The sequence below is a fragment of the Macaca thibetana genome, chromosome 19 (genome assembly GCF_024542745.1).
Source record: "Macaca thibetana thibetana isolate TM-01 chromosome 19, ASM2454274v1, whole genome shotgun sequence".
Taxonomy (NCBI): Eukaryota; Metazoa; Chordata; class Mammalia; order Primates; family Cercopithecidae; genus Macaca; species Macaca thibetana.
The window spans coordinates 16960089-16986494 of record NC_065596.1 but is presented as its reverse complement, the minus strand read 5'-3'; the positions used below and the strand labels follow the sequence as shown (position 1 = coordinate 16986494).

The 26406-nt window shown below is 47.5% G+C and overlaps 1 protein-coding gene across 3 annotated transcripts in view; it reads right to left on the bottom strand.

The window, feature by feature from the left end:
- INSR (insulin receptor) overlaps window positions 1-26406 on the bottom strand; it is a 192069-nt gene that overhangs the window by 61728 nt on the left and 103935 nt on the right. For all 3 annotated transcript variants that reach the window (XM_050770036.1, XM_050770037.1, XM_050770038.1), the window contains exons 3-4: window positions 12741-13062; window positions 1351-1499 (exon numbers count right to left, since the gene is read on the bottom strand). In XM_050770036.1, coding sequence (XP_050625993.1) covers window positions 1351-1499; window positions 12741-13062 — 471 coding nt within the window. The remainder of the gene's footprint in view (window positions 1-1350; window positions 1500-12740; window positions 13063-26406) is intronic.

Here is a 26406-nt window from a genome sequence, read left to right as displayed (position 1 = left end):
TAGCATTCCTTAAATGGGTCAAGCATACTTCTGCCCCAGGACCTTGGCACTGGCTGCCTTTGTTGCTCAGAATATTATTCTACCATATATCTGCTTGGCTTGTTCCATCATCATCTCAAACCCTCCTTTCCCACACCAGAGACTTCTCTAAAATAGCAAATAGCAACCCCAGACTAGGTGCTGGTGGCTCATGCCTGTAATCCCAGCACCTTGGGAGGGTGAGGCAGGTGGATCACTTGAGGTCAGGAGTTCAAGACCAGCCTGGCCAACATGGTGAAACCCTGTCTCTACTAAAACTACAAAAAAAAAAAAAAAAAAAAAATAGCAACCCCTTTTAGTCTCTATTTCAGAGGTTGACCAATGACAGCCCACTGGCCAAATTCCACCTGTTTTGTAAAATAAAGTTTTATTGGAACAAAGCCATGCCCACTAGCTGACATGGGTCTATGGCTGTTTTCATATTACAACAGCAGAGCTGAGTGGTTATGATAGACATTGCCCGGCCTGCAGGGCTGAATATATTCATGACAGAGCCCTTTATAGGGAAAAGCTGCCCATTTCCATTCCACCTATTACCCTGCTGCACTTCCCTTCACAGCACAGGCCACTACCTGAACTTACAATATCTGTTGATTTACTTATGTGCAAAAATCCAGCAGAGTAAGGACTTTACCTTACTCACTGTGAGTATTCAATACATGTTTGCTAAAGAAATAAGCAAAGGAATGCCTTTTTGCCTGACATGGTATTTCTTTTCTTTCCTTTTCTTGTCTTTTGAAATGGAGTCTCGGTCTATGGCCCAGGCTGGAGTGCAGTGGTGCGATCTCAGCTCACTGCAACAACCTCTGCCTCCCAGGTTCAAGTGACTCTCCTGCCTCAGCCTCCGGAGTAGCTAGGACTACAGGCATGTGCCACCATGCCCAACTAAGTTTTGTATTTTTAGCAGAGACAGGGTTTCACCATGTTGGCTGGTCTCAAACTCCTGACCTCAAGTGATATGCCCACCTCAGCCTCCCAAAGTGCTGGGATTACAGGCGTGAGCCACCGCGCCTGGTCTTTTTTTTTTTTTTTTTTTTTTTGAGATGGAGTCTCACTCTGTCGCCCAGGCTGGAGTGCAGTGTGGTGCAATCTCAGCTCATTGCAACCTCTACTTGCTGAGTTCAAGCAATTCTCCTGCCTCAGCCTCCTGTGTAGCTGGGATTACAGGCGTGTGCCACCACACCTGGCGAATTGTTTTGTATTTTTAGTAGAGACGGGGTTTCTCCATGTTTCTCTGAGCTGTGAGCGGGGAAGAAAATGGACATGGAGCCCAGCAGGCAGCCCCAATGTCCCCACAGAGAGAGCACTCACTGCCTCCTCGAATGTTGATGATCAGACTCCCGTTGATGACGGTGCATCCTCGGAGCTCCTGGGCAGACGTCACCGAGTCGATGGTCTTCTCGCCTTCTAGGAGGTGGCATACCTTGGGACAGGGACCCAGGCACGGGGTGCACAGCAAGCTAAGGAAGAGCAGAAAGAGAGAGGAATAAGGGTGTTCAAAGTCCCTCAGATATCTCCGGCATCTTTCTGCCTGATATGCTATTTCTTTGTATGTGCGTGAGATAGAGTCTTGCTCTGTTGCCCAAGCTGGAAGGCAGTGGTGCGATCTCAGCTCACTGCAACCTCTGCCTCCTGGGTTCAAGAGATTCTCCTGCCTCAGCCTCCACAGTAGCTGGGATTACAGGTGCCCACGACCACGCCCAGCTAATTTTCTTATTTTTGAGTAGAGACGGGGTTTCACCATGTTGACCAGGCTGGTCTCGAACTCCTGACCTCAAGTGATCCACTCGCCTCAGCCTCCCAAAGTGCTGGGATTACAGGTGTGAGCCACTGCACCTGGCCCTTTCTGCCTGAGATGATATTTCTGAAAACGCAGTCTGCCGATCTACCATAGGGCATATTGCTTGATTGTTAAAATTGTAGATTCTGGAGCCAGGCGTGGTGGCTCCCGCCTGTCATCTCTGCACTTTGAGAGGCCAAGGAGGGAGTGTTGCTTGAGCCTGGGAGTTCGAGATCAGCCTGGGAAGACAGCATACCATGCAGGGTCTCAAGTGATGGCACGAGTCCATCATGCTACGGCAAGGTCTTCTGACCTCAGCATTGTTCACATCTGGGGCCAAGTAACTCTCCACTGCGGTGGTGAGGGTGGCATCCTGTGCATTGGACGATATTAGGCAGCATCCCTAGGCTCCACTCACGAGATGCCAGTAGCATCCCTCCCATAAGTTGTGGCAATTAAAAATGTCCTCCAGGCCAGGCGCAGTGGCTCACGCCTGTAATCCCAGCACTTTGGGAGCCTGGCCAACATGGTGAAACCCTGTCTCTACTAAAAATACAAAAATTAGCCAGGTGTAGTGGTGCCCACCTGTAATCCCAACTAATGGGGAGGCTGAGGCAGGAGAATCACTTGAACCCGAGAGGCAGTGGCTGCAGTGAGCCAAGATCGTGCCTCTGCACTCCAGTCTGGGTGACAGAGTGAGACTCTGTCTCAAAAAAATAAAAAAAATTGTAGCACCTTCCCCCTTTTTCTCTTCCTCCAGTCGTGTAAGATGTGCCTGCCTCCCCTTCACTTTCCCCCATGATTGTAAGTTTCCTGAGGCCTCCCCAGAAGCAGAAGCCGCTATGCTTCCTGTACAGCCTGCAGGGCCATGAGCCAATTAAATCTCTTTTCTTTATAAATTACCCAGTTCCAGGTATTTCTCTTTTTTTTTTTTTTTTTTTTTCTTTCTTTTTTCCTATGAGACTGAGTTTTGCTCTTCTTGCCCAGGCTGGAGTGCAATGGCGCCATCTCAGCTCACCGTAACCTACACCTCCTGTGTTCAAGCGATTCTCCTGCCTCAGCCTCCCAAGTAGCTGGGATTACAGGCACCCACCACCACGCCCAGCTAATTTTGTATTTTTAGTAGAGATGGGGTTTCTCCATGTTGGTCAGGCTCATCTTGAACTCCCAACCTCAGGTGATCCACCCTCCTCGGCCTCCCAAAGTGCTGGGATTACAGGCGTGAGCCACGACGCCTGGCTCCAGGTATTTATTTATAGCAGTGCAGAAATGGACGAATGCACGTGGTAATGAGAATGTGCCATTCATTACCTTGAGCTGATGAGCCTGATGTGGCAGAACTGGCACCGTTACCCCAACGTGGCAGAACTCAACTTGCTACTCCAAGGAGGCAGGACATTTGCTGTTCTGTGTGGGATTTGATGCAAGTATGGCTGTAACATGACTCCATGTTTAACAGCAAACGACTTGGGCAGCCTTTGGTCTTGCCAACCTGCAGCCTGATGCCATCAAACTCACAGCCCCCAGGAGTCCTTTGGGAGCCAGTCTTCCCCTGACACGGGGTCTCTGAGATCAGCTCTTGGCTTCCAAAGCCTTTCTAGATCCAGGATGGACACAAGATCCAAGACAAGCTAAGCACCACCTTCTATTCCTGTGGCGGCTCAGAGGTGGGTACAGGACTTAAGTCAGCGCAGTGAGGGTTTTGCTAGAACATGCAGGAAGGGGAAATTGTTTTCCTTCTGGAGTATCTAAGGGTTTTGCCATCTTGCTAGCACAGGGTGAAGGGTGAGGGAGAAGCTACCTAAAAGAAAACCAACAAAGAGCCAAATAAAGATGGAAAAGACTGATCAGGTACATCACTTAAGCTTCTTGATACAGCCATGCCTGAAGCAACTCCCTGAACTTTTTGGTTATGGGCACCAACAAACTCCTTTAATCTTGGTTAAATCAAGGTTTTTGTTTTTTGTTTTTTGATGGAGTCTTGCTCTTGTTGCTCAGGCTGGAGTGCAATGGTACAACCTCGGCTCACTGCAATCTCCACCTCCCAGGTTCAAATGATTCTCCTGCCTCGGCCTCCTGAGTAATTGGGATTACAGGCCTGCACCACCATGCCCGTCTAATTTTTTATTTTTTATTTTTTATTTATTTTTTATTTTTATTATTTTTTTTTTTTTGAGACGGAGTCTCGCTCTGTCGCCCGGGCTGGAGTGCAGTGGCCGAATCTCAGCTCACTGCAAGCTCCGCCTCCCGGGTTTACGCCATTCTCCTGCCTCAGCCTCCCAAGTAGCTGGGACTACAGGCGCCCGCCACCTCGCCCGGCTAGTTTTTTGTATTTTTTAGTAGAGACGGGGTTTCACCGTGTTAGCCAGGATGGTCTCGATCTCCTGACCTCGTGATCCGCCCGTCTCGGCCTCCCAAAGTGCTGGGATTACAGGCTTGAGCCACCGCGCCCGGCCTAATTTTTTATTTTTTAATTTTTTTTAGTAGAGACGGGGTTTCTCCATGTTGGTCAGGCTGGTCTCGAACTCCCGACCTCAGGTGATCCACCCACCTCGGCCTCCCAAAGTGCTGGGATTACAGGCGTGAGCCACGACGCCTGGCTCCAGGTATTTATTTATAGCAGTGCAGAAATGGATGAATGCACGTGGTAATGAGAATGTGCCATTCATTACCTTGAGCTGATGAGCCTGATGTGGCAGAACTGGCACCGTTACCCCAACGTGGCAGAACTCAACTTGCTACTCCAAGGAGGCAGGACATTTGCTGTTCTGTGTGGGATTTGATGCAAGTATGGCTGTAACATGACTCCATGTTTAACAGCAAACGACTTGGGCAGCCTTTGGTCTTGCCAACCTGCAGCCTGATGCCATCAAACTCACAGCCCCCAGGAGTCCTTTGGGAGCCAGTCTTCCCCTGACACGGGGTCTCTGAGATCAGCTCTTGGCTTCCAAAGCCTTTCTAGATCCAGGATGGACACAAGATCCAAGACAAGCTAAGCACCACCTTCTATTCCTGTGGCGGCTCAGAGGTGGGTACAGGACTTAAGTCAGCGCAGTGAGGGTTTTGCTAGAACATGCAGGAAGGGGAAATTGTTTTCCTTCTGGAGTATCTAAGGGTTTTGCCATCTTGCTAGCACAGGGTGAAGGGTGAGGGAGAAGCTACCTAAAAGAAAACCAACAAAGAGCCAAATAAAGATGGAAAAGACTGATCAGGTACATCACTTAAGCTTCTTGATACAGCCATGCCTGAAGCAACTCCCTGAACTTTTTGGTTATGGGCACCAACAAACTCCTTTAATCTTGGTTAAATCAAGGTTTTTGTTTTTTGCTTTTTGATGGAGTCTTGCTCTTGTTGCTCAGGCTGGAGTGCAATGGTACAACCTCGGCTCACTGCAATCTCCACCTCCCAGGTTCAAATGATTCTCCTGCCTCGGCCTCCTGAGTAATTGGGATTACAGGCCTGCACCACCATGCCCGTCTAATTTTTTTTTTTTATTTTTTATTTATTTTTTATTTTTTTTATTTTTTTTTTTTTTGAGACGGAGTCTCGCTCTGTCGCCCGGGCTGGAGTGCAGTGGCCGAATCTCAGCTCACTGCAAGCTCCGCCTCCCGGGTTTACGCCATTCTCCTGCCTCAGCCTCCCAAGTAGCTGGGACTACAGGCGCCCGCCACCTCGCCCGGCTAGTTTTTTGTATTTTTTAGTAGAGACGGGGTTTCACCGTGTTAGCCAGGATGGTCTCGATCTCCTGACCTCGTGATCCGCCCGTCTCGGCCTCCCAAAGTGCTGGGATTACAGGCTTGAGCCACCGCGCCCGGCCTAATTTTTTATTTTTTAATTTTTTTTAGTAGAGACGGGGTTTCTCCATGTTGGTCAGGCTGGTCTCGAACTCCCGACCTCAGGTGATCCACCCACCTCGGCCTCCCAAAGGGCTGGGATTACAGGTATGAGCCATTGTGCCAGGCTGGTTAAGCCAATTTGAGTTGGGGTTCTGGTGCATGAAACCACAAGATTCCCAACTGTTACAGTCTCCGTGTGTTCATCTGAAAATAACAACACGAATGCCACAGCTTGTGATGAGGAACTCAATGATGCATACCACAAAAGCACTTCGCACACAGAACATAATTTTATCCATTGCTACAAGAGTCATTTGTTATCGGTGGCATCGTTGTTGCTGCTGCCGTTGTTCTCACACCCCTGTGTATTCAACTCTTCAGAATGATTTTTGTGACTGTAGTATCATAAAGAATGCATCTGGTCTTCATCCCAGTTCTTGGCATAGAGCTTCAAAAACCCTTGGAATTTTCTGAGTCATAGGAATGCTTTTGTTAGGAGGGTTAGGAATGCTGGGGGTGACTTGCAGTGGGGGCCTAGATAACATTAGGGTGGGGGGCGGTCACCAGAAAGACCAATCTTGTGATCACAGGGTTGGGGCTTTTAGTCACCTGACCTCCAGGGAGAGGAGGGGGCTGGAAATGGCAGTGTTTAATCACATGGCCAATGATTTCAATCAATCACACAGAAGGAAGGAGACTCCAATTAAAACTCTGGACACTGGGCCGGGTGCAGTGCCTCATGCCTGTAATCCTAGCTCTTTGGGAGGCTGAGGCAGGTGAATCACGAGGTCAGGAGTTCGAGACCAGCCTGGCCAACATGGTGAAACCCCGTCTCTACTAAAAATACAAAAATTAGCCGTGCATGGTGGTGCATGCCTGTAGTCCCAGCTACTTGGGAGGCTGAGGCAGGAGAATTGCTTGAACCTGGGAAGTGGAGATTGCAGTGAGCTGAGATTGTGCCACTGCACTCCAGCCTGGGTGACAGAGTGAGACTCCATCTCAAAACAAACAAACAAACAAAAACTCTGGACACTGAAGCTCAGTAGTACTTTCCAGTTGGTGGACATGTCAGTATGTCAAGAGGGTGATATAGGCTATTGCCACAGGGAGGGAATATGGAAATTCTGTGTCTAGAACTCTCCCAGATCTTGCCCTATGTGTATGCTTTATAATAAAACTATAACTGTATAGCAGGGTTTTTAAATTTGAGACAAGATCTTGCTCTGCCACCCAGGCTGGAGTGCACTGGCACAATCTCAGCTCACTGCAGCCTCGAACTCCTGGGCTCAAGCAATCCTCCTGCTTAAGCCCCCCAAGTAGCTGGGACTACAGGCATGCACCCCCACACCTGGCTAATGTTTTTAAATTTTTGTAGAGATGGGGTCTTGCTATGTTGTCCAGGCTGGTCTCAAACCTCTGAGCTCAAGTGAGCCTCCAACCTTAGCCTCCCAAAGTGCTGGGATTACAGGCATGAGCCACCACACCTGGCCAGGTTTATTTTAGTTCTGTGAGTTCCTTCTAGTAAATTATCAAACCCAAAGAGTTTGTGGGACTCCCCCAGTTTAGAGCCAGTTAGTCAGAAGTGTGGGTGGCTGGGGGATCCCCAAGATGCTGCCAGTGTCTGAAGTAAGGGAAATCTCATGAAAGGCTGAGCCTTAAACTTGTGGAGTCTGATGCTAACTTTGGAGGAGGATTGTGTCAGAACAGTGTTGCAGTACACCCAGGTAGTGGCAGAACAGCTGAGGCGGAAACAAAACAGTATCCAAATGTTTGACTTCTTTTATTACCTCTATTCTTATTATGTGGCAGGCAATGCTCTAAGCCTGGAGTTGGCAAACAGTGGCTCGGGAGCCAAATCCAGTTGGCCACCTGTTTTTGCAAATAATATCCTATTGGAATATGGCCACATTTATTGGTTAGTATATCATCTAACCCCGCTTTCACACTGCAAAGGCAGAGTTAAGTCACTCCAACAGAGACCATATGGCCCTGAGCGCTGAAAATATTTACTATCTGGCCCTTGGCCAACCCCTGTTCTCAGCTGCCAGTATACATGAGCGAACAAAGCCAATAATATGCTTTCCCAGTGGGAAATTATAAATGACCACGAATTCTTTGCAGCCTCTCCCACCAAGAAGTGGAGTCTATGTTCCCACCTGTTGAATCTGGGCTTGGCCATATGGCTTGCTTTGGCCAATGGGATATTTGCAAACGTGATACAAGCTGAGGCTTGAAAAGCACTTGAACACTGAGGTCTGTCCTTCCTGGCTGCTGGAGTGACAGACTTATGGAGAGAGACCCCCGCTGACCATCTAAGACCCAAGAGGCTCTCCTAAACCATCCTCCTAAACCATCAGCCATAGCTAAACAGGCCCAGGCCAGACAAACCTTCAGCCAACACACAAAATCATCAGAGCTCCTAAAGGAGTGTTTTAAGCCACTAAGCACTGAGGTGGTTTTGTTACACAGCAAGGGCTAGCTGATACACTCCCAAAGCTTATAAGCTGGTTGGGGAGAGTAAATAAATTGACAACAAAGGTTAGGTGCAGTGGCTCAGGTCCTGTAATCGCAGCACTTTGGGAAGCCAAGGTGGGAGGCTCGCTTAAGCCCAGGAGTTCAAGACGAGCCTGGGGAATAGAGCAAGACCCCTATCACTACAAAATTTTTTTTTAGCCAGGTGTGGTGGTATGTGCCTATAGTCCCAGCTACTCAGGAGGCAGTGGCAGGAGGATCTCTTGAGCCCAGGGCGTTGAGACCACAGTGAGCCATGTGGGTGCCACTGCACTCTTGCCTGGGTGATGGAGCAAGACCTTGTCTCAAGAAAAAAAAAAAAAAACTGACAATAAAAATATCAGCTAGCGACAAATCAGAGTTAAAACTAAATGATGTGACAGAGAATAGTGCATGGATGACTGATTCATACAGGAAGGATTTGCCAAGGAGACGACCAGGACAAAAAGTGGGTCATTCTCAAATTAAGGGACAAGCATTTTAGGAAGAGGGAACAGCTAATGCAAAGGCACAGAGGAAAGCGGATGTAGCAAGCAGGAGGAAAAGCTCCTGCGGTTACAGCCATGGCCAAGAGGCACCGGAATGAAATTAGAATAAGAACTGGCAGAGCCTTCTTGATAAAGAGTTTGAATTCTGTCCACTGGTCTTGGGGAGCCACTGGGGGGTTTTAGGGAAGGACATGGCATATGATCAGATGGCCACTTTTATTTTTTCTTTTGAGACAGTCTCGTTCTGTCACCGAGACTGGAGTGCAGTGGCACAATCTTGGCTCACTGCAACCTCCATCTCCCAGGTTCAAGCAATTCTCCTGTCTCAGCCTCCCGAGTAGCTGGGATTACAGGCGCCTGCCACCATGCCTGGCTAATTTTTTTTTTTTTTTTTTTTTTTTTTTTTGAGACGGAGTCTTGCTCTGTCGCCCAGATTGGAGTGCAGTGGCCGGATCTCAGCTCACCGTGGTTTCACCGTGTTAGCCAGGATGGTCTCAATCTCCTGACCTCGTGATCCACCTGTCTCGGCCTCCCAAAGTGCTGGAATTACAGGCTTGAGCCACCGCGCCCGGCCAACTGCCTGGCTAATTTTTGTATTTTCAGTAGAGACGGGGTTTCACCATGTTGGTCAGGCTGGTCTCGAACTCCTGACCTCAGGTGATCCACCCACCTCGGCCTCCCAAAGTGCTGGGGTTACAGGCGTGAGCCACCACCCCCGGCCCAGGTGGCCACTTTTAACCAGTGTCACTAGAATGGAAGCAGGAGCAAAGAGATTGTTCAAGGGGACTGGGTCAGACATGATGGTGAAGTAGATGGAGTTGTAGACGAATTTGAGACCTCAGCTTAACAGGAAGAAGTGAGAGAGGCCAAGAAGAGTCAAGGATTTTAGGTCATTCTCCCCTTCCCAATGGATGTCCCGTACTCATTGAAAATTTATCCATCACAAATATCTGATCCTCCTCATCTCAGGAAGCAGCACTGTGCTATTACATCCCAGCAGGTACTCTGGAATGACAGTAGACGGTGAGACCTTTTTTTTTTTTTGGAGATGCAGTTTCACTCTTGTCACCCAGGCTGAAGTGCAATGGTGTGAGCTCAACTCACTGCAACTTCTGCCTCCTGGGTTCAAGCAATTCTCATGCCTCAGCCTCCAAGGAGCTGGAATAACAGGTATGCACCACCATGCCCGGCTAATATATATATATATATATATATATATATATTTTTTTTTTTTTTTTGTATTTTAAGTAAAGATGGGGTTTCACCATGGTGGCCAGGCTGATCTCAAACTCCTGCCCTCAGGTGATCCATCCACTTCGGCCTCCCAAGTGCTGGGGATTACAGGCATGAGCCACTGCGCCTGGCCAAGACCTTTTAACGAATCCACATGAGTTCCCAGAACTCTGCTCTTAACACTTTCCCAGATAAGCCACCAGAATGGAAGAAAACATCTGGCCCTATTTGATAACAAACCACATTCGAAAATGCCACAGTCCTATAAAGTCTTTCATAAGATAAAAAGAAAAGCTTCAGGCCAGGTACGGTGGCTCACGCCTGTAATCCCAGAACTTTGGGAGGCCGAAGTGGGTGGGTCACTTGAGGTCAGGAGTTCGAGACCAGCCTGGCCAACATGGTGAAACCCCATCTCTACTAAAAATACAAGAAAAAATTTAACAGGGCGTGGTGACAGGTGTCTGTAATCCCAGCTATGCAGAGGCTGAGGGAGGAGAATCACTTGAACCCGGGAGGCTGAGGTTGCAGTGAGCCGAGATCGCGCCATTGCACTCCAGTCTGGGCAACAAGAATGAAACTCCATCTCAAAAAAGCAAAAGCACTAACAAAAGACATTGGCCGGGCTTGTTGGCTCACACCTGTAATCCCAGCTACTTGGGAGGCTAAGGCAGGAGAACTGCTTGAACCCGGGAGGCAGAGGTTGCAGTGAGCCGAGATCACGCCACTGCACTCCAGCCTGGGTGACAGAGTGAGGCTCCGTCTCAAAATAAATAAATAAATAAATTAATAAATTAAAAGCTTCAGAAATAAAAATATTAATTTTTTTAAACCTACGCAATAAAATACTGCGACAATGCACCATCCTCTCTTTTGTTTTCTTCCATTCAGGAAAGGTCTCCGGTGCCAAAGATGTGCTGTCAGTTTCTCAGAGTTTTTGTTTTAGCATCTCCTACATCATCAGTGAGAAAGTCAAAGGAGGCTGCTATATGTCTCAGGCCGTAGTTAAGGTGAGGCAAAAATGCCTTTTATTTAAGGCCAATGTCTTTTAAACAAACGTCTTGCCAGGAGATATTAACCCATTTTTTTTTTTTAATTTCAAATGCGATTTTAGAAAAGAATCAAAAGGAATATGGTCATTTCCTCAATCTTGGGAATACACTGGCCAAAAAAAAAAAAAAAAAAAAAAAAAAACACTCTGTCTGGTATGCAAAGGTGATTTATAGACCCTTTTGGTCAATAAAGGCAAAAGGTTTTGTTGGTAGGTTTTTATCAACAACAAGCAAAACAAAACATATTGTACTTACAGGTTTCACAAACACTCAAAGAAAGAGTCGTAAGAACTGAAATTACAGCTTGTTTTCCTTCCCGCCCTCTCCACCCAGGGAAATAAAATTTCCCACCGCAACACTCTCGCTTGGCTAATTCTCAAGTCTGAAGAGGCAGATACTTGACGTCAGCAGGTCAGCTCAAGGCCTCTTGATATGTGTCTGTTTCTGATTTGTTTTTGTGTTGTTTTGTGGTGTGTGCGTGTGTGTGTTTTTAAAACAAAACATAAAACCTCAATACAAAAACCAGGAAACAGATTTTTGCAACTCAGTTACGGCCCCCAAAATAGCTCATGGAAGAAGCTAACGGCGTGAACAGAAAGTCTGTGATGTGCGTAGGAAATCTGACTCACTGCCGAAGAGAGAAAACCCTGCTAGTTCTCACCCAAACGGCAGGAAATGGTTTGATTATACTGTCCTTCAGAGAACAGCAAAGTCCTGAGAATAATGCAGAATTGAGTCTTTTCCTCCTGGAGACAGTATGTTCTGGGCTAATCTTGGCACACCACCAGGCTACAGGCCAGGGAAGACACAAAGACCTTGGTATATCCTTGATGTGACAATGATGAAGCTACATCAGTGAGGACAGGCCACGTGGAGGATTTTAGGGAAATTCAAGGACTCGGTCGTTATTATGTTTTCTCGTTCTGAAGTCAAGCACAGAAAGCTTAGAACTGGGGTCCACAATGCCAGACGGCGCGGTGGCTCACACCTGCAATCCCAGCACTTTGAGAGACCGAGGCAGGTGGACCACTTGAGGTTGGGAGTTTGAGACCAGCCTGACCAACATGGCAAAACGCTGTCTCTGTTAAAAATACAAAAATTGGCCAGGCGCGGTAGCTCACATCTGTAATCCCAGCACTTTGGGAGGCCGAGACGGGAGGATCACGAGGTCAGGAGATCGAGACCATCCTGGCTAACATGGTGAAACCCCATCTCTACTAAAAATACAAAAAAATTAGCCTGGCGTGGTGACGGGCGCCTCTAGTCCCAGCTACGTGCGAGGCTGAGGCAGGAGAATGGCGTGAACCCGGGAGGTGGAGCTTGCAGTGAGCCGAGATTGCACCACTGCACTCCAACCTGGGTGACAGAGCAAGATTCCGTCTCAAAAAAAAAAAAAAAAAATTAGCCAGGCATGATGGCAGACACCTGCAGTCTCAGCTGCTTGGGAGGCTGAGGCCGGACAATCACTTGAACCCAGGAGGCAGAGGTTGCAGTGAGCCAGGTTCGTGCCACTGCACTCCGGCTTGGGCGAGAGAACAAGACTCCATCTCAAAAAAAAAAGAAAGAATGGTGGGCACAATGCCAGAAGTATATACTATGTGGCCCTTTAGAGAAAAAGGTAGGCAACTCCTGCTCCCAAGCCCAGGACCAAAACAGGGTGCAAAAGTAGCATCTGAGAGCAGAGACCTCACTCATAGCCAATTAACCCTGGGTTTGCACACAGTTTTAACAGGAGGCATCATCACAACCAACCCCATGTTCCTTCTCCTCTCGGCTGCCCCCCGGACCCACATACAGAACTCACTTGCTGGAATTCATCGTGTACCCGGAGGGACACTCAGGGATGCACTTGTTGTTATGAATGACGTACTGGTGGCAGCCCTGCCTCCGCGAGTTCTTGCATTTGTGGTGCAGGTCCTGGCAGAAGCTGAAGTTCACACAGCGCCAGTCCTGGAAGTGGTAGTACGGGGGCGGGCAGGTCTCCACACACCTGCCGTCCAGGTAGAAGTTGCGGCAGGCCACGCACTTGGTGGGGTCGTCGGGCTCAGAACAGTTGCCCAGGCACTCGCTGTGGCAACAGAGGCCTTCGGCAGTGCAGCCGTGTGACTTACAGATGGTTGGGCAAACTGGAGAGAGAGAGGGAAGAAAATAAATGAATAAATAAAACAGTTGGTCAATGGCTTTGTCCAATTCCTGTCTGCATATGCAGCAATTCTGGATCAGACAGTGAGAGCCAACCAAATACTAACAATAAAAGCGGCATTTCCACATCATTACCCACATGCCAGACACATCTGTTAACTGGTTTCAGCCTCCAAACCATTGGTGTGCTTGTCAATGTTTAACAACTGCCTGAGGGAGGGGGACAGGAGGGCCCAGATCTATATAGCATTTGCCAATTTCCATGGTGTAAATATTCCTACCAGTGGTGGATTTCAGGCCACCCACATGAAGTTACTAAACATACAGCTGGCAAGCGATACATAGTAGCATTCCTCTAAATAGTATTTATAAGTATATACAAAATGTATCTACTATTGACACAAAAGTAGTAAATAACCTCAACAGCACAGATAATAGGAAAACATCGTATGCTATTAGGAGGTGGTGAGTTTTGAGTCTTTGCTACTTTTAAAAACCTTTGTTACTTTAAAAACTTCGGTTTTTAATGTCATTTGTTTAACTGTAGGTTTATGTAGTTTTTATGAATATCTATGTCTAACAAATGGCTCACAAATTGACTGAAAATTTGACCACTGGCTCTAGCAAGCCAACTCCAGCATGCTGCTGCACCCCACATGTGAAGTAGATACACTGTTATCTCCTTTATTTTTTTGTTTTACAAATGGGGAAACTGAGGCTTGGGGAGGTTAAGTAACTTGCCCCCAAACCACTGATTGCTTCAACAGACATTTGCTTGCACTAATCTAGATACTGTAACCACTATGGGGAAAAAGTGGCTGCAGACCCTGCCTTTGGGAGCAAGCACAAGGTCTAATGGAGGAGACATGTTAGTTACTTAAACATGCAAATGTGTCTGGGTGCCATAGCTCATGCCTGTAATCCCAGTACTTTGGGAGCTCGAGGTGGGTGGATCACCTGTGGTCAGGAGTTTGAGACAAGCCTGGCCAACATGGTGAAACCCTGTCTCTACTAAAAATACAAAAATTAGCCGGGTGTGGTGGTGCATGCCTGTAATCCCAGCTGCTCAGAAGGCTGAGGTATGAGAATCACTTGAATCCGGGAGGTGGAGGTTGCACTGAGCCAAGATCGCGCCATTACACTCCAGCCCGGGCGACAAGAGCAAAATTCCATCAAAAAGAAAAAAAAAAAAAAAAGACTGAGTGTGGTGGCTCATGCCTGTAATCCCAGCACTTTGCGAGGCCAAGGTAGGCAGATCACCTGAGGTCAGGAGTTCGAAACCAGCCTGGCCAACATGGTGGAACCCCGTCTACTGAAAATACAAACAATTAGCCAGGTGTGGTGGCGGGCGACTGTAATCCCAGCTACTCAGGAGGCTGAGGCAGGAGAATCACTTGAACCTGGCAGGTGGAGGTTGCAGGGAGCCGAGATCATGCCACTGCACTCCAGCCTTGGTGACAGAGGGAGACTGTCTCAAAACAAAAAAACGAAACAAAAAAAAAAGAAAAAGAAAAAGAAAAAAAGTTGGGGAGTATTCTTCACCCCAAATCCCCAAACTGTGACTCTCAGCACAGTGGATCCCACCAGCCAAACTCAGGGAACAGAAGTGGCCCCAGAAGCTACATCCATATGTGAGCAGCACCGTCTGGTCGAACTTTCTGCGATGACAGAAATATTCTCTATCTGGGCCGTCCAACACAGTAGCCAATTCTCCCCTGTGGCTTCTGAATGTGGTTAGTGCGACTAGGAAATCCGATTTTTTTTTAAGTGTGGTAAAATACACATGGCATAAAATTCACTATTGTAACCATGTCTAAATGTAGAGTTCAGTGGTATTAAATACTTTCACGTGGCTATGCGACCATCACCACCACCACCCATCTCCAGAACTTTCTCATCTTAACCAAACTGAAACTCTGTCCCCATGAAACACTGACACCCACCCTCCTCCCCAGCTCCTGGCACCTCCCATTTTACTTTCTTTTTATTTATTATTATTATTATTTTTTTTTTTTGAGATAGAGTCTTGCTTTGTTGCCCAGGCTGGGGTGCAGTGGCGTGATCTCAGCTCACTGTAACCTCCGCCTCCCGGGTTCAAGCGATTCTCCTGCCTCAGCCTCCAGAGTAGCTGGAATTACAGACGCCACCACCACACCCAGCTAATTTTGTATTTTTAGTAGAGACGGGGTTTCATCATGTTGGCCAGGCTGGTCTTGAACTCCTAACCTCGTGATATTCCTGCCTCGGCCTCCCAATGCGCTGGGATTACAGGTGTGAGCCTTTGCTCCCGGCATCCCATTTTACTTTCTGTCTGACTCTGACAACTCTAGGAACCTTATATAAGTGGAATAATATAGGATTTATTTATTTATTTATTTATTTATTTATTTATTTATTTATTTTGAGATGGAGTCTCACTATGTCGCCCAGGCTGGATGGAGTGCAGTGACTCGATCTCGGTTTACTGCAACCTCCACCTCCTGGGTTCAAGGAATTCTCCTGCCTCAGCCTCTGAGTAGCTGGGATTACAGGTGCCCACCACCACGCCCCACTAATTTTTTTGTATTTTTAGTAGAGACAGGGTTTCACCATGTTAGCCAGGCTGGTCTCGAACTTCTCACCTCAAGCGATCCACCTGCCTCGGCCTCTCAAAGTACTGGAATTACAGGTATAAGCCACTATGCCCAGGCTAGCTGCACTATTTTAAATTCCCACCAACAGTGTACCAGGGTTCCAATTTTTACCAAGGAACCAAACTTTCAACTACATTTCATTTTAATTTCAGTTTAAAATTTTTTAAAAGTTTTACATTGATACGCAATGCTTTACACATTTATGGGGTATGTGTGATATTTTGTCACATGGATAAAACATGTAACGATTTCTTTTGTGTGTGTGTGATGGGGTCTGGCTCTGTCCCCTAGGCTCTGGGTGGCAGTGACATGGTTACAGTTCACTACAGCCTCAATCTCCTGGGCTCGGGTGATCCTTCCACCTTGGCCTCCTGTGTAGCTGGAATGATGGACATGCGCCACCACACCCTGCTAAGTTTTAAATTTTTTGTAGAAATGGGGTCTCACTATGTTGCCCAGGCTGGTCTCGAACTCCTGGCTCAAGCAATCCTCCCACCTCAGCTTCCCAAAGTGCTGAGATTACAGGTGTGAGCCACTGCGCCTGACACAGTTCCAATGTTTACTAGCCACAGATGACTACCATCTCCCACACTAGACAGTGCAGGCATAGAGAATAAAAGCAGACCCCCTACAGTCCTTGGGTGGGTCTAATCCCTGCCAGTCTTGCTAAGTCCTTCTCCCAGGCTGGCCTCCTTTCTGCACCTCCCACCCACACACACCCAGGCTCAGCCCTACCTTAGGACCTTGTGTAAGCTGTTCTGGGTGGAGCATGCTGGTCCCTTGTCCCCTTGTGGCTCACTCTTTTGTATCCTTCAGGTCCTTATACAGACCTTCCCTGACCTCCCCAGCAGAAGTTGCCCCTCCTTCTCCATTCATAAGCTAACACCTTATCTCATTACATTTTCCTTATGGCACGGATCACTCTTGAAAATTATTCTGGGGCTGGGCATGGTGGCTCACACCTGTAATCCCAGCACTTTGGGAGGCCGAGGTGGGTGGATTACTTGAGGTCAGGAGTTCGAGACCAGCCTGGCCAACATGGTAAAACCCCGTCTCTACTAAAAATACAGAAATTAGCCAGGCATAGTGGCGGGCGCCTATAATCCCAGCTACTCAGGAGGCTGAGGCACGAGAATCCCTTGAACCTGGGAGGTGGAGGTTGCAGTGAGCTGAGATCATGCCACTGCACTCCAACCTGGTTGACAGAGTGAGACTCTGTCAAAAAAAAAAAAAAAAAAAAAAAAAAAAAAACCCAAGAATTAGGAAGTTCTAACAGGGCCAAGCACAGTGGCTGATGCTTGTAATCCCAGCACTTTAAGAGGCTCAGGCGGGTGGATCACTTGAGGTCAGGAGTTCAAGACAACCAGCCTGATCAACATAGTGAAACCCGTCTCTACTAAAAATACAAATTTTTTTTTTTTTGGGTGTGGTGATGCTTGCCTGTAATCCCAGCTACTCGAGAGACTTAGGCAGGAGAATCGCTTGAACCCAGGAGGAGGAGTTTGCAGTGAGACAAGATTGTGCCACTGAACTCCAGCCTAGGTGACAGAGCAAGACTCCATCTCAAAAAAAAACAGGCTGGGGGAGGGATTGTTAATAAGAGTCCCTTGCTTCCTTCTTAAGGCTGTTGCAAGAAATAAACAGGATAACGTCGGTAACACATCAGATTCTTTGATAGAGACATTTTTAGGCTTGATAGAAATTAACTACAGAGGGTATCTATAATTATCACAATTATCAACATCATTAACACTGATCTGTCTGTGGGAACCTGAGGGCTGAAATTCAATTGGAGGAAGCAATATACAAGGCAGACAATTACCTAGGGCCCACAGAGTCCCAACGCTCTGGCAAGGACACACACACAAGAGGAAAGGGCTTGTTTCCTGGGCTGGAGCCACTTCAGAGGGTCAGTCCTTTCATTCAAAAGAGGCGTCATCAATGGCCTAACACAAACCTCTCAAACACATAAGTCCTTCCGGCCCAGACAATGGGAAGAAAAATTATCCAACCATTGCAAACAAGGCCAGAGGCTGCCAGACTTTGTAATCCCGTGTTGGAGCCCTGTCTGACAGGCTCATCTGAGCTATTTCATTTTCCAGCACAGGAGTTGGTCAACTTTTTCTGTAAAGGGCCACAGGCAAATACTTGAGGCTCTGCAGGACATACGGTGTCGGTTGAAACTACTCAACTCTGCCATGATGGCATGATAGCAGCTATAGACATATGTACGTGAAGAGGCATGGCTGGGTCCAATAAAACTTTATTTATAAAAGCAAGTGATGGGCCAGATAGTTTTATCAACCTGCGTTAGTTAAATGTACCTGTAATTGATTTTATTCTCTTTTTTGAAATGGAATCTCGCTCTGTTGTCCAGGCTGGAGTACAGTGGTGCAATCTCTGCTCACTACAAACTCTGTGTCCCAGGTTCAAGCGATTCTCTTGCCTCAGCCTCCTGAGTAGCTGGGATTACAGGCACTCGCCACCATGCCTGGATAATTTTTGTATTTTTAGTAGAGACGGGGTTTCACCACGTTGGCCAGTCTGGTCTTGAACTCCTGACCTCAAGTGATCTACCCACCTTGGCCTCCCAAAGTGCTGGGATTATAGGCATGAACCACTACACCTGGCCGATTTCACTATTTCTATTAGGGACTAGACTCATGGAAATTAGTGCTAACTTACAGACAGATATGCTGCAAATTATTTTCATCTCAGAGAAAAGATACTCTCAGCTGGGCATGGAGGCTCATGCCTGTAATCCCAGCACTTTGGGAGTCTGAGGCAGGAGGATTGCTTGAGGCAGGAGGAGTTCAAGACCAGCCTGGGTAACAGAGTGAGATCCCATCTCTCCCTACCAAAAACAAAAAAAAAAAAGGGGGGCGGGAACAGAAAAAAATCATCCCCAAAGATTACAGTTTTATTCTCCTGTGGGACATTAAGCAACCTCATAGCTAACATTGCCTTCTTATTTCAGTGACTATACATGTTTTGGCTTTATAATCCTGCTGTTCCCTCACTAATGGCTTAAATAAACATGTTGACCTGTATTCTTTGGTGTTTTGTTGTTGTTGTTGTTGTTGTTTGTTTTGTTTTTGAGACAGAGTCTCACTCTGTTGCCCAGGCTGGAATGCAATGGTGCGAACTCGGCTCACTGCAACCTCCACCTCCCTGGTTCAAGCAATTCTCTGCCTCAGCCTCCTGAGTAGCTGGGATTATAGGCGCCCGTCATCACGGCCAGCTAATTTTTGTATTTTTAGTAGAGATGGGGTTTCACCATGTTGGCCAGGCTGGTCTTGAACTACTGACCTCGGGATCCACCCACCTCGGCCTCCCAAAGTGCTGGGATTACAGGCGTGAGCCATCACGCCCAACCAGTTCTTTGAAGACTATCCTTGGAACACTATAAGCCCATTCCAGGTGTCTCCAACTCTGTAGGGAGATGTTGATCAAACAGTACAAAATTTCACTTAGGAGAAATAAGCTTTAGTTATGTAATGGACACAATAGTTGCTATAATAAGTAACAGTACACTGGACATTTCAAAATTGCTAAAAATGTAGATTTTTTTAACCATCAAACAATAAGTATGTGAGGCGATAGCTTTTAAATTGGCATGATTTAATAATTCTACAATGTAAACAGATATCAAAACATCACATGCTATCCCATAAATATATAACATATACAATTATTATTTGTCAATTAAAAAAAAATAGAGGCCAGGTGTGGTGGCTCCGTCTATAATCCCAGCACTTTGGGAGGCCGTGGCAGGGAGTTTGAGACCAGCCTGGCCAACATGGTGAAACCCTGTTTCTACCAAAAATACAAAAATTATACAGGCATGGTGGCACGAGCCTGTAATCCCAGCCACACAGAAGGCTGAGGTAGGAGAATCACTTGAACACGGGAGGCAGGGGTTGCAGTGAGCCAAGACTGTGCCACTACTGGGAGAGAGAATGAGACTCTGTCTCAAAAAGAAAGAAAAGAGAAGAGAAGGAGAAGGAGAGAAAGAGAGAAAGAGAAGGGAGGGGAAGGAGGGGAGGGGGGAGGGGAGGGAAGGGGAGGGGAGGGAAGGGGAGGGGAGGGGAGGGGGGGAAGGGAAGGGAAGGGAAGGGAAGGGAAGGGAAGGGAAGGGAAGGGAAGGGAAGGGAAGAAAGAGAAAGGCAGGCTACTCGGGGTGACCACTGCACCTCCTAGCTGAGTGGGAGTCCTCTAAACTGGTTCTGGACGCTTCCACATACTCTTGTTCCCCATACTGATTTCTCTGAACACGAATTGTTAGAGAGAATGTGAAAAGCTCCACACGAAAATAACAAGCCTGCCAGGCTCAGTGGCTTGTACATGTAATGGCACTTTGGGAGGCTAACATGGGAGGATCTCTTGAGTCCAGTAGTTCAAAACCAGCCTGGGCAAAATAGCCTGACTCTGTCTCTACAAAAATAAAAAAATTAGCTGGGTCTGATGGTGCACGCTACTAATCCCAGCTACTGGGGTGACTGAGGTGGGAGAATTGCTACAGCCCAGGAGTTTGAGGCTGCAATGAGCTGTGACTGCACCCTGCACTCCAGCCTGGGCAATAAAGCAAGATCCTATCTTTAAAAAGAAGAGAGAGTGAGGGCCGGGTGCAGTGGCTCACGCCTGTAATCCCAGCACTTTGGGAGGCTGAGGTGGGTGGATCACGAGGTCAGGAGATCAAGACCATCCTGGCTAATACGGTGAAACCCCGTCACTACTAAAAATACAAAAAATTAGCAGGGCGTGGTGGCGGGTGCCTGCAGTCCCAGCTACTCGGGAGGCTGAGGCAGGAGGATGGCGTGAACCCGGGAGGCGGAGCTTGCAGTGAGCCGAGATCGCGCCACTGCACTCCAGCCTGGGCGACAGAGTGAGACTCCATCAAAAAGAAAGGACGGAAGGAAGGAAGGAAAGAAGGGAGAGAAAAAGAAAGAGAGAAAGAAGGAGGGAAGGAAGAGAGAGAGAAAAGAAAGAGAAAGAAAGAAGGAGGGAGGGAGGGAAGGAAAGAGGGAAGGAAAGAAGGAAGGAAGGAAGGAAGGAAGGAAGGAAGGAAGGAGAGAGACAGAAAAAAGAAAAGAAGGAGGGAAGGAAGGAGGGAGGGGAAAGAGAGAGAAAGAAAGAAGAAAGAGGGAGAAAGAAAGAGGAAGGAAGGAGAGAGAAAGAAGGAAAGAAAAAGACAAAGAAGAAAGAATAAAGAGAAAAAAGAAAAGAAAGAGACAGAGGGAGAAAGAAGAAATAAAGAAAAGAGAGAAAGAAAAAGAAAGAGAAGGAAAAGAGAAAGAAAGAAAAGAAAGAGAAGGGAGGCAGTAAGGGAGGGAGGAAGGGAGGGAAGTAAAGAAAAGAAGGAAAGAAAGGGAAAAATCACAAGCAGCCCAGGGTGGGGAAAGGGCATGACACAAGTGAAGTAGCCACAGAACAGCAGCTTCTTCTGGTGACACAGACCGCAAAGTGAAGACGTTATGAAAGCCACGTGTCGTGCAAGATGAGAAACAGCCCCGGTGGAGGACGGGGTTGACTTTCCTCTCCTTGTGCCCCTGACCTGATCCCCCTTATTGACACTTAATGAGCCCAAGTGTCTGTTCCTGCCCAACTTCTGGTTTGGGGTAGGAACAGTCAGCAGCCCAGGCTGTGTCTGCCAGAGAAGACGGCAGACTTTCAGGAAAATGCCAAACCGTCCAGCAGCTATCCCTCCCTCACATCTGCGCACAAGTGCATGCTGTGTGTGTAGGGAACATCTACCCAGATCTCCCCTCTCCAAAAATGCAGGTTCTGTGTCCATCCATTGTCTCCCCTCCAAAGCCACCTTGAGCCGCTGGTCCCAATTTTCCCCCAGTTCTCCCTAAACCTCCCAAAAGCTCCTGGGTGAGCAAACAGAAGCAGCCATCGCCTTCCTGAAACTGTCAGCTGCGGTAGCTTTTTCACTCTATGCTGCTGAGAAGATCGGAGACTAAAATCTAACTAAATTGATGGAGGGGAAAGGAGATCGCTGTGTCAGAGTCCTCTGGTGGACCCTCCCCAGGATAAACAATGTCCCCGCTAAAGGACCACTTCCCTAGACAGAGGGAGTCACAGAAACACCAATTTGCTTCAGGGAGGCAGTTCAAAGCAAAGGGAGGAACACTGCACCAAGAGGCAGGTGCAATTTGATGCAGTATTTCTTTTTTCTTTTTTTCAAGATGGAGTCTCACTCTTGTCCCTCAGGCTGGAGTGCAGTGCCATGATCTCAGCTCACTGCAACCTCCGCCTCCCGGGTTCAAGTGATTCTCCTGCCTCAGCCTTCTGAGCAGCTGGGATTACAGGCGCCCGCCACCACACCCAGCTAATTTTGTACTTTTAGTAGAGACGGTGTTTCATCATGTTGTCCAGGCTGGTCTCAAACTCCTGACCTCAGGTGATCTGCCTACCTCGGCCTCCCAAAGTGCTAGATTACAGATGTGAGCCACCACGTCCAGCCCTGACATAGTATTTCCACTTCTAGGAATTATCCTGCAGACAAGAGACCCAACGTCCACGTCAATACCTGGAAGGGGATATTCTCTGCCCTGTCAGACCTTAGCCATTTGTGTTTCTAACAGCAAAAGACAGAAAACAACCTAGAGATCCAAAATAGAAGACTGGGTAAATAAATTACTGTGGGTCAAGGAGGCGGAATCGTATGTAGCTGTAGAAATGGAGATAGCTCTATGCATTGAGAAGTTGGAATCGCTACCGACATAGCATTAACTTGAAAAATATCAAGGTGCAACACAGTGTCTAAAGAGTCTAATTCATTTGTAGAGAAGGAAAAGAGACATGTATGGTGGGAATACAAAATGGGATGGCTACTTTGGAAAACAGTTTGGCAATTTTTTTCTTTTTTTCTTTTCTTTCTTTTTTTTTTTTTGGAGACAGGGTCTCGCTGTGTTGCCCCAGCTGGAGTGCGGTGACACAATCTCAGCTCACTGCAACCTTGATCTTCCAGGCTCAAGCCATCCTCCCACCTCAGCTTCCTAAGTAGCTGGGCCACAGGCACATAGCAGCTCACCAAGCTTAGAGTTTGACACATTTTTTACAGAGGTAGAGTCTTACGATGTTGCTCAGGCTGATCTCAGACTCCTGGCCTCAAATGATCCTAAAGTAGCTGGATTACAGGTATGTGTCAGCCCACTCAGCTAACATTTTTGTAGTTTTTTTGTAGAGATGGAGTCTTGCTATGTTGCCCCGGCGGATCTCGAACCTGACCTCAAGTGATCCTCCTGCCTTGACCTCCCAATGTGCTGGGGTCACATATGTCAACCACCGTGCCCTGCGCCAGTAATCTAGCACTTTGGAAGGCCACGGTGGGTGGATCACCAGAGGTCAGGAGTTCAAGATCAGCCCGGCCAACATGGTGAAACCCCCTCTCTACTAAAAATACAAAATTAGCCAGACATGGGTGGGCATGCGCCTGTAATCCCAGCTACTCGGGAGACTGAGGCTGGAGAATCACTTGAACCCAGGAGGTGGAGATTGCAATGAGTGGAGATCATGCCATTGCACTCCAGCCTGGGTGACAAGGGTGAAACTCCATCTAAAAATAATAATAATAATAAAATAAAAATAAAGTTAAGCATATGGGTCACGTATCGTGGCTCACACCTGTAATCCCAGCATGTTGGGAGGCCGAGGCTGGTAGATCATTTGAGCTCAGGAGTTCGAGACCAGCCTGGTCAACAAGGTGAAATCCCATCTCTACTAAAAATACAACACAGGGCAGGGCGTGGTAGCACATGCCTGTAACCCCAGCTACTCGGGAGGCTCAGGCAGGGGAATCGCTTGAATCCAGAGGCAGAGGTTGCAGCGAGCCAAGATTGTGCCACTGCACTCCAGCTTGGGCGACAGAGAGAGACTCTGTCTCAAAAAAATAAAAATAAAAATAAAGTTGAGCATATGCTTCTCATCCTTACCACACAACCCAGAAATCTCATTCCTAGGGTTTTACCCTAGGTATGCAAAATGGAAACACGCGTTCATGCAAAAACCGGTACTTGAACGCTGATAATGGCTGCGTTCATAATCACTCTGAACCAGAAACAACCCAAATGTCCCTCAACTGGGGAATGCATTAAACTGTGGCACATCCAGGCTGGGCGCGGTGGCTCACGCCTATAATCCCAGCACTTTGGGAGGCCGAGGCGGGTGGATCATGAGGTCAGAAGATCGAGACCATCCTGGCTAACACGGTGAAACCCCGTCTCTACTAAAAAATACAAAAAATTAGCCGGGCGTGGTGGCGGGCGCCTGTAGTCCCAGCTACTCGGGAGGCTGAGGCAGGAGAATGGCGCAAACCCGGGAGGGGGAGCTTGCAGTGAGCCGAGATCGCGCCACTGCACTCCAGCCTGGGCGACAGAGCGAGACACCATCTCAAAAACAAAAACAAAAACAAACAAACAAAAAAAACCTGTGGCACATCCATACAAGGAAACACCACTCAGCAATAAAAAGAAATGAAACACTCATACCCATAACAGCATGGATGATTTTTTGTTTTGTTTTGTTTTTAGATGGACTCTCACACTATTACTCAGGCTGGAGTGAACTAGTGTAATCTCAGCTCACTGCAACCTCCGTCTCCTGGGTTCCAGTGATTCCCCTGCCTCAGCCTCCTGAGTAGCTGGGATTGCAGCTGTCCACCACTATGCCTGGCTACTTTTTGTATTTTTAGTAGAGATGGGGTTTTGCCATGTTGCCCAGGCTGGTCTCGAACTCCTAGCCTCAAGCAATCCTCCCACGCTGGCCTCCCAAAGTGCTGGAATTACAGGTGTGAGCCACCACACCTGGCCAACAGCATTGCTGGATTTTAAGTGTATTATATTCAGTGTAGAAATGGATCCAGGTCGGATGCGGTGGCTCACGCCTGTATTCCTAGCACTTTGGGAGGCCGAGGTGAATGGATCACCTGAGGTCAGGAGTTGGAGACCAGTCTGGCCAACATGGTGAAACCCCGTCTCTACTAAAAATACAAAATTAGCCGCGTGTGGTGGCAGGCGCCTGTAATCCCAGCCACTCGGGAGGCTGAGGCAGGAGGATTGCTTGAACCCAGGAGGCAAAGGTTGCAGTGGGAGGAGATCACACCATTGCACTCCAGCCTGGATAACAGAGTGAGACTCCATCTCAAAAAAAAAAAAAAAAAAAAAAAGCATCCAGGCCAAACTGGATTATTCTCCTCCTCTCTCTTCCCTTGCCACTTTTAAGTATTGAATTTATTTTGTATAATTTTAGTGGAATTATTCTTACTGAGAATAAAATTTTTTACAATCATTAAAAAAAAAGAAAGAAACTGGTCTCAAAAGCTACACAGTGAATGATTCCATTTTGATGACATCCTTGAAAAGGTAAAATTATAGCAAAAAAGGACAGAGCCCAGTGGGTCACCAGGGGGCTGAAAATGGAGAGGGAGTATCTGCAAACACCCAAGAGGAAATTGTTTTTGTGAGGGTTGGGGGTGGGTGGTGATGGAACCATTCTACATCTTGATTGTGGTGATGGTTACATCACTACATAGACCAATTAAAATCTGAAGAACTTTACATTAAAAATGGTGAATTTTACTCTATGTAAATTGTACATTAAAAACTGGGGGCCGGGCGTGGTGGCTCATGCCTGTAATCCCAGCACTTTGGGAGGCCAAGGCAAGCGGATCACAAGGTCAGGAGATCCAGACCATCCGGACTAACATGGTGAAACCCCGTCTCTACTAAAAATATAAAAATTAGCTGGTCATGGTGTCGCACACCTGTAGTCTCAGCTACACGGGAGGCTGAGGCAGGAGAATCACCTGAACCCGGGAGGCAGAGGTTGCAGCGAGCTGAGATCGCACCACTGCACTCCAGCCTGGCGACAGAGTGAGACTCCGTCTCAAAAAAAACAAACAAAAAACCCAGGGGGTGGGGGGGAAGGGGAGGACACACGGGACATATGTCCCTCTAAAAGGGACACAAAAAAGTGCTCTATTTTATTTTTATTTTTTACCAAGTACGTGTACTATCCTGTCAAAACTGACATATATTTGGAAATACATTTTTTTTTTCAAGTAGCTTCTTGTTTCATTTATTTATTTAGAGACAGTGTCGCACTCTGTTGCCCAGGCTGGAGTGCAGTGGCATGATCTCAGCTCACTGCAACCTCTGCCTCCCAGGTTCAAGTGCTCCTCCTGCCTCAGCCTCCTGAGTAGCTGGGACTACAGGCGTACACCACCATGCTTGGCTAATTTTTGTATGTGTATATATACATTTGGTAGAGATGAGGTCTCACAATATTGCCCAGGCTGGTCTCGAACTCCTAGGCTCAAGAGATCCGCTCTCCCTGAGCTCCCAAACTGCTTGGATTATAGGCGGAAGCCACGATGCCCAGCCAGGAAATACATTTTCAAAAGCCTCTGCTAGACAGTAAACAATGTTATTGATCAGTCACATGATTCTACTCCCAAATATTCTAATAATGACGCATAAAACAGCTGACAGGCATCGGTGAGAGCTTTTACAAAAGTTTTCTTAAAATCATCTTTGCTGGCAGGGTGTGGTGGCTCACACCTGTAATCCCAGCACTTTGGGAGGCCGAGGCAGGAAGATCACTTGAGGTCAGGAGATCGAGACCATCCTGGCCAACATGGTGAAACCCCGTCTCTACTCAAAATACAAAAATTAGCTGGGTGTGGTGGTG